This window comes from Chiloscyllium plagiosum, chromosome 7 (genome assembly GCF_004010195.1).
Source record: "Chiloscyllium plagiosum isolate BGI_BamShark_2017 chromosome 7, ASM401019v2, whole genome shotgun sequence".
Lineage (NCBI taxonomy): Eukaryota > Metazoa > Chordata > Chondrichthyes > Orectolobiformes > Hemiscylliidae > Chiloscyllium > Chiloscyllium plagiosum.
Window position 1 is genome coordinate 96,938,058 of NC_057716.1, and position 8,227 is coordinate 96,946,284.

Below are 8,227 nucleotides of genomic sequence, written 5' to 3' on the forward strand. Positions count from 1 at the left end.
TCTTGAAAATTCCCTAACCGGGTATCTGTGTCATTAGTTAACCCTCCTGTTGCTCATCACTTACAATCCTGTGACTCAATAGAAAGCAGACAAAAGTAAATACATTTAAAATCCTTAGCAATAAAGATCAAACATCAGGGATAGCCATTTGCAAGTCTTAATTCTTTAAGCAAGTTGTATTATCACTGGACAATGGCAGAACTCCATTGTGTTTCTAAAGAACTGTATATGTAAATAGATTAAATTCTTCATCCACGCAAAAGATACTGGGACTTAAGCATTGACTAATACCATCTGCAGCATCTCTTTCACATAAATCAATGCATCCCTGGAATGATCCCTGGAATGATCCCCTCATGACACGGATGATCCCTGGAATGACAGGTCTAACATATGAGGAACGGCTGAGGATACTGGGATTGTATTCGTTGGAGTTTAGAAGATTAAGGGGAGACTTAATAGAGACGTACAAAATAATACATGGCTTGGAAAAGGTGGATGCTAGGAAATTGTTTCAGTTAAACGAGGAGACTAGGACCCGTGGACACAGCCTTAGAATTAGAGGGGGTCATTTCAGAACAGAAATGCGGAGGCATTTCTTCAGCCAGAGAGTGGTGGGCCTATGGAATTCATTGCCACGGAGTGCAGTGGAAGCCGGGACGCTAAATGTCTTCAAGGCCGAGATTGATAGATTCTTGTTGTCTCGAGGAATTAAGGGCTACGGGGAGAACGCTGGTAAGTGGAGCTGAAATGCGCATCAGCCATGATTGAATGGCGGAGTGGACTTGATGGGCCGAATGGCCTTACTTCCACTCCTATGTCTTATGGTCTTATGGTCTTATGGTCATCCAGACTTTTCTTGTTTAGGAATTTTGTTGCATTAGATTAAGAAGCAACTTGGTGCATTATTACTTCAAACAGCACATCTGACGTAGTCTAATATAGATATGGAACTGTAGCTATGTATATTTGATTAGATTTGTCTACTTTTTATTATACATGCTACCATTTGTAGGCTTTTAACACCAAAGTATAGAATGACTCAACAGTGTTTAACCTTGATGCCTTCCTTCATTATAGTCATTGAACTAAGAATATTGATGCAAGATTTGCTGGAGAGGAGAGGCTTGTGGAGTGTCTCATGAGTTCACTATTTCTCTTGCCCTCCAAACATGAAAAGGCTTTGCCTCAAAATCTGCTGGAAGTGTGATCTCACACCCATGTTGTGAGAGGAGCCTTGGTGACCCATATAGTCTGCCCCCTTAAGCAACAAGGCATAAAAATGGAGACTGAAACAGGATAAGGCTAGTAAAGGAAATAAGGTGAATCTTCAGGAAATCAATGGCCGAAAGAGGAACAAATAGGAAGGAATGATACATCAGAGAGTAGGAAAAAAATAAAATTAACCTCAAACACCAATTTACTCACAGTATGACTTAGATTTCACAACTTAATGAGGCAATTTCAAAACAAAGATAAGAATTTTAAATGGAGACATTGGTTGACTAGAAACCAAAGAAGTCATAGTGGAAAGGGGTATAGGTGAAAGAAATTTGGTATAAGTAAAGACATGGCCAGCAACGTTTTGGATGATCTCAGGATTACAAAGCAGAAAATGGGAGGTTGATTAGAGGCCCATTGGAAACTGTCAAAATTAGCGAGAGACATATGTACATCCAAGCCTTTCTTATTACATATATAGATTACTTACAGTGGGGAAACAGGCCCTCTGGGCCAACAAATCCACACTGACCCTCCGAAGAGTAACCCACTTCCCTCTGACTAATGCACCTAACATTATGAACAATTTAGCATGGCCAATCCACCTGACCTGCACATGCTTTGAACTGTGGGAGGAAACCCACATGGGGAGAATGCTAGAATAGAACCTGGGACCCTGGTGCTGTGAGGCAGCAGTGCTAACCACTGAGCCACCGTGCTGTCCACAGTGAGGCCGTTTAATAAACACCTTCAATCCTTTGAATCAGATACAAACACCAACATGCAATTGACGGGTTGCCCTCTATGGTCTATATTTCTTTCTCCCATTGTTAGAGCTTTGTTTCACCAGGCTTTGAATCTGTGAACTTCCTCTTATCATTTCCATTAATACACTTGTTTAATCATGCACCTTTATCATGTTGGAATGAAGACATTTAATTGTCTCATTCACATCCAAAATGACAGTGCTTCTTACTTTCACCTTCCCTCAGTTCTCCAGTCAACAGCTTGATACTGCCTTACTTACTCTGTTCTTTTCATTTTCAAGGGAACTTTCCTTAATCCTATTCCGACAACTTGCTTTCTAAATTTCATGGGAAATCATCTTTATCTTATGTCATTTTTTTTATTTTCTGGATTGAACATCTGGAAACATTACCTGAACATAGACATCTCTCCCTTCTCGATCAATCTTCACACTGTGGAGTTGTCCATTTGCCAGCTTTCCGCTATCGATGTTGATGATATCAGCATCTTTATCATTATCCAGCTTGTATCTGATATGGAGGCTCCCTGCAACAAGAATTAATTAAATTTAATCGAAATGACAAGAGGTTAGAGGCAAAGGGGACCTTTTATTTTCTGAAAGAGTCAATCCAAGACTTGCAACAAGAATAGGAATAATGAAAGCCTCATGAAGACCAGACAAATAGAGCTGCAGACCAGGTAAAACTCCTATTGAAACCACTCCATTAAACATGCTAGCTCTAATGAAACAGACAGAACGTCTTTGTGCTATCTTATTGAGGAGGGTCACAATCATTGTCCAACTTATCACTAATTCATTCTCAGACTAAACAGATATGTTGTTTTCATTAGGTTGTTCATAATAATGTAAAATGGGAACTGAGCATTTTACATAAGATGACTCCAATTTCTCCACTTATCTCTTTTCCTTATGCTTGAGTTGAGATGGTGATGATTTTCAATTAATCATCTTTAAACAGTATGAGGCCTATCTCACCATCTGGGCCTAGCTCACCTTATCATGCTATGAGTTGAGCTTGCAGGGAGCTGGGGAACCCTCATTGTATTACAACTCATCACACCATTATACTTGTTATGGGTGCAACCTGGAGCATGTACCCAATTTCACGGATAAAGGCCATGGGCATCTGATCTTTTCACATTTGAACAATGCTTGAAATCACAATAGAAAATGATAATTCACATTACATTACATGAAAACAAAAATTGAAAATGGAATTTGAATGATCTTGAAGCACAATGAGTGGCAGCCCAGCTCCTCAGCCAGAATCTCTGATTCAAGTCCATGCAAGGACTTGTCGATCAATGATACATTCATAGTATAGCCCAAAAGGTTAAGCATTGACCTTCAAATTTTTCCAATGCTGTTCAATGTCCGGCAATGAGAGTAGGAGAAACTCCTGTTCAGCTATGTGGATTCAAAGAAAATTCAAGTCTCTACCATCTGTAGCTCCAGACAGCAATGTGCATGTAAAATTTCATGTTGTTACATTAACTCACACTCCTTGGGTTGATCGTGTAATTGGCTCAATTGGCTAGTGGCCAGTCTGGTTTGGTTTCAACGGTATGGGATTTGATCTATGCTGCAGCTGGTTTCTAATCAGCTTGACCATCCCTGTGCCCTCTATGCACCGGTTGAGGGGTAAGTCCTGTACTTAGTCACCTGGATTGAAGTTCACAATATTTGAGGGTCTTTCTACCAATTCAAGCTGCCCACCTGTTAAACAAATATCCAGCTCTCAAACTCGAGCGAGACAGAGACTACATAGAGACTTCAGAAAGGGTGAAATACTTTTTTTTTCTTAAATGTGCTTAAATATATTTTAATCCAACAAACTTTATGTAATACTAATTGGGATTGAGTTACTAGCAACTCATGATATGTTATCATTACAATTTGAAACCTCGGGTTCTAAAATTAAAGAATTATCACAGCTTTGGGTTTGATTTATGCTTCTTTACTGTGTTGGAGTAACATGGGGGAGACCTGGTTTTACTTAAATTTGGAGTTCTATGAGTAGTGAAGAGATGTCTAAGGTTTTGTTTATGTGCATTGAAGTTAGGTTTTTAATAATCCTTGAGATGAATGATTCAGTGTTCAGAAACCAATAGAAGAAAGAAAAAAATGTTGCCTAGCAACACGCAATAACACAGAGAGAGAGAGAGAGAGAGACAGACAGACAGAAACGAGTTTAGTAGAAAGAGGGAACCATCCAGAATGTCAGGATTTTGCAATTTCAAAGAGAATCAGGTCATTCAGTGAGAGAGAAAAAAAGCCTGTGCCATTAGCTATACAAACACACAAATGATAGGAATAGGAAAACCCATCAAACCTGTTCCACCATTCAATATGATCATTGCTGATTATCCAATTTGGTCCCCTGTTCCAATTTTGATCCCTTTAACCTTCAGAACTATATTTAACACCTTCTTGATACAAGAGTCAAGTGCCTTCATCTAGATTATGGTCAATGAAGCAGCCCTGCATCATGTTATGTTCAATCCAAATCCTGCCCATTTCCCCCCTCCCCCATAACCCCTGATTCCCCAACCGATCAAGAATCAATTTATCTCAACCTTCAGTATCAACAAGGATTCTGCCCAGCAACTCCCTGTGTCAAGGTCTTTCAAAGATTCACAAATTCCTGAGAGAAAAAAATTTCTCCACATTTCGGTCTTAAATTGGTGACCCTTAATTCTGAGACTATGTCCTCTGGTCCTAGACTCTCCCGTGGGAAAAGATCCTCTCAGCATTTACGCTGCCAAGCCCCTCAAGAATTCTACATGCTTCAATGAGATCACATCTTCTACACTCCAATGAGTAGAGTCCCAACCTGTTTAATCTTCGCTCATTTAGACAATTCCCCCATAGTAGGGTACATCTTAGTCAACCTTTTCTGAACTGCCTCTCATAAAATAGTATTTCTCCTTAAATAAGGGGACAAAAACTGCTCACAGTACCCCAGGTGTGGTCTCACCAGCACCTTGTACCATTGCAGTAAGCTATACTCCAAACTCCTTGAAATAAGGGACAACATTCCTGATTCCCTACTGCATGTGTGTGAGCTCTGTGTGTTTCATGCACAATTGCCCCCAAGTCCCTTTGTGTTGCAGTTTTCTACAGATTTCCTTTAAGTAATATTGTTCTTTTGTTCTCCCTGACAAAATTAACAACTTCACACTTTCCCACATTAAACTCCATTCACCAAACTTTTGCCCAGTTACTTAACATATTATTGTGGAGGGGAAAACAGAGTTAACATTTCGAGTCCAGTGACCCCTTCTTTGTTACCCATGCTTTGAGAAGGCTTAAAATTATAAATCTTGACAATGTATCAACTGGAATAGAAGATTCAAACATTGATTGAAAGATTGAGTGGATAGCTTTTGAATGAACATGCATTTTTTGATTTACAGACCAGTGCACACAAAAGTTCACAAGGGCTCGTAATTAACAAGGAGTCACAGGGAAGGTGGGAGGAAATCCACTTCTGTTTTCTGACAATTTAGAAATTAATTCTTAAATCATTCAGGTGATACATCAATTGTGACAGACCCGCAGTCAGAATATAAAAGATGATTTGGAACAATGAGCAGGCACCGTTTTGGCAAGATGCCAATGTCTGATTAGGGAAAGACAAATTAATGAAACCTGAAGTAGGATAATATTGTATTAATTTTCCCTGCTCCACAATGTCGCTCATGCATTAAGCTTTTCTTTTTCATCTCCTGCAGTTGCACTACTTTTAAACCAAGACATGTCTGATTGAGACTGTAACGCAGTTATCAAGTCACAGAGACGTACAGCATGCAAACAGACCTTTGGTCCATGCTGACCAGATATCCTAAACTAATCTAGTCCCATTTGTCAGCATTTGGCCCATATCCCTCTAAACCCTTCCTATTTATATATCAATCCACTTGCCTTTTAAATGTTGTAATTGTACCAGCCTCAACCACTCTCTGATGAAAAAGTTGCCCTTGAGGTCCCTTTTAAATCTATCCCATCTCACCCCAAGCCTATGCTCTGTAGTTTTGGACTCCCCTATCCTGAGGAAAAGACCTTGACTATTCACTCTATCCATCACGTACTGTGTCCAAGAATACAGGCTAGATCTTAACCAGAGGTGGTGGCTCCAAAGCCTGAAGATGAGTCTTCCTCAGCATGGCCAGCATCACCCTGAGATAACTGAACACTCTCTGCCCTGTTGATTTGGTCTTTAGACTTAGGGCTGGACTCCCCCCACCCTCCATCCACACTCTCCCCACCTTCCCATCTCTCTACCTTAAAAAGGAGTTACTGACCACTTGGCATAATGTCTCCTTTCTCAGCTCAGCGTCAATGGCTATTTGAAGGACTTCCTATGTATTGCTTTAGGATTTTTTGCCATGTTAAGGGCATTGGCTGGGTAGGCAGGGATAAGGTAGGATTAATAAATTAAACTGCATTTATTTCAATGCAAGGGGACTAACATGGAAGGCAGATGAACTCAGGGCATGGTTAGGAACATGGGACTGGACTATCATAGCAATTACAGAAACATGGCTCAGGACAGGACTGGCAGCTTAATGTTCCAGGATATAAATGCTACAGGAAGGATAGAAAGGGAGGCAAGAGAGGAGGGGAAATGGCATTTTTGATAAGGGAGAGCACTACAGCTGTGCTGAGGGAGGATATTCCCGGAAATACATCCAGGGAAGTTATTTGGGTAGAATTGAGAAATAAGAAAGGGATGATCACCTTATTGGGATTGTATTATAGACCCCCTAATAGTCAGAGGGAAATTGAGAAACAAACTTGTAAGGAGATCTCAGTTATCTGTAAGAATAATAGAGTAGTTATGGTAGGGGATTTTAACTTTCCAAACAAAGACTGAGACTGCCATAGTGTTAAGGACTTAGATGGAGAGGAATTTGTTAAGTGTGTATAAGACAATTTTCTGATTCAGTTTGTGGATGTAACTACTAGAGAAGGTGCAAACCTTGATCTACTCTTGGGAAATAGGGCAGGGCAGGTGGCTGAGGTGTCAGTGGGGGAGCACTTTGGGGCCAGCGACTATAATTCTATTAGATTTAAAATAATGATGGAAAAGGATAGACCAGATCTAAAAGTTGAAGTTCTAATTTGGAGAAAGGCCAATTTTGACGGTATTAGGCAAGAACGTTCGAAAGCGGATTGGGGGCAGATGTTCGCAGGTAAAGGGACGGCTGGGAAATGGGAAGCCTTCAGAAATGAGAAAATGAAAATCCAGAGAAAGTATATTCCTATCAGGGTGAAAGGGAAGGCTGGTAGGTATAGGGAATGTTGGATGACTAAAGAAATTAAGAGCTTGGTTAAGAAAAGAAAGAAGCATATGTAAGGTATTGACAGGATAGATCGAGTGAATCCTGAGAAGAGTAGAAAGGAAGTAGGAGTATACTTAAGAGGGAAATAAGGAGAGCAAAAAATGGACCTGAGATAGCCATGGCAAATAGAATTAAGGAGAATCTGAAGAGTTTTTACAAATACATAAAGGACAAAAGGGTAACGAGGGAGAGAATAGGGGCCCTCAAAGATCAGCAAGGCAGCCTTTGTGTGGAGCTGCAGAAAATAGGGGCAATACTAAATGAGTATTTTGCATTGGTATTTACCGTGGAAAGGACATGGAAGATATAAACTGTAAGGAAATAGATGGTGACATCTTGCAAAATGTCCAGATTACAGAGGAGGAAGTGCTGGATGTCTTGAAATGGTTAAAGGTAGATAAATCCCCAGGACCTGATCAGGTGTACCCGAGGACTCTGTGGGATGCTAGAGAAATGATTGCTGGGCCTCTTGCTGAGATATTTGTATCATCGATAGTCACAGGTGAAGTGCCGGAAGACTGGAGGTTGGCAAACGTGGTGCCACTGTTTAAGAAGGGCGGTAAAGACAAGCCAGGCAACTATAGACCGGTGAGCCTAACCTCAGTGGTGGGCAAGTTGTTGGAGGGAATCCTGAGGGACAGGATGTACATGTATTTGGAAAGGCAAGGATCGATTCGGGATAGTCAACATGGCTTTGTGCTTGGGAAATCCTGTCTCACAAACTTGATTGAGTTTTTTGAAGAAGTAACAAAGAAGATTGATGAGGGCAGAGCAGTAGATGTGATCTATATGGACTTCAGTAAGGCGTTCGACAAGGTTCCCCATGGGAGACTGATTAGCAAGGTTAGATCTCATGGAATACAGGGAGAACTAGCCATTTGGATACAGAACT

General features: G+C 40.6%; 1 protein-coding gene across 1 annotated transcript in view; it reads right to left on the reverse strand.

The window, feature by feature from the left end:
• Positions 1-8,227, reverse strand: part of LOC122551782 (contactin-associated protein-like 5) — a 1,086,426-nt gene that overhangs the window by 113,747 nt on the left and 964,452 nt on the right. The window contains exon 20 of the mRNA XM_043694246.1: positions 2,381-2,514. Coding sequence (XP_043550181.1) covers positions 2,381-2,514 — 134 coding nt within the window. The remainder of the gene's footprint in view (positions 1-2,380; positions 2,515-8,227) is intronic.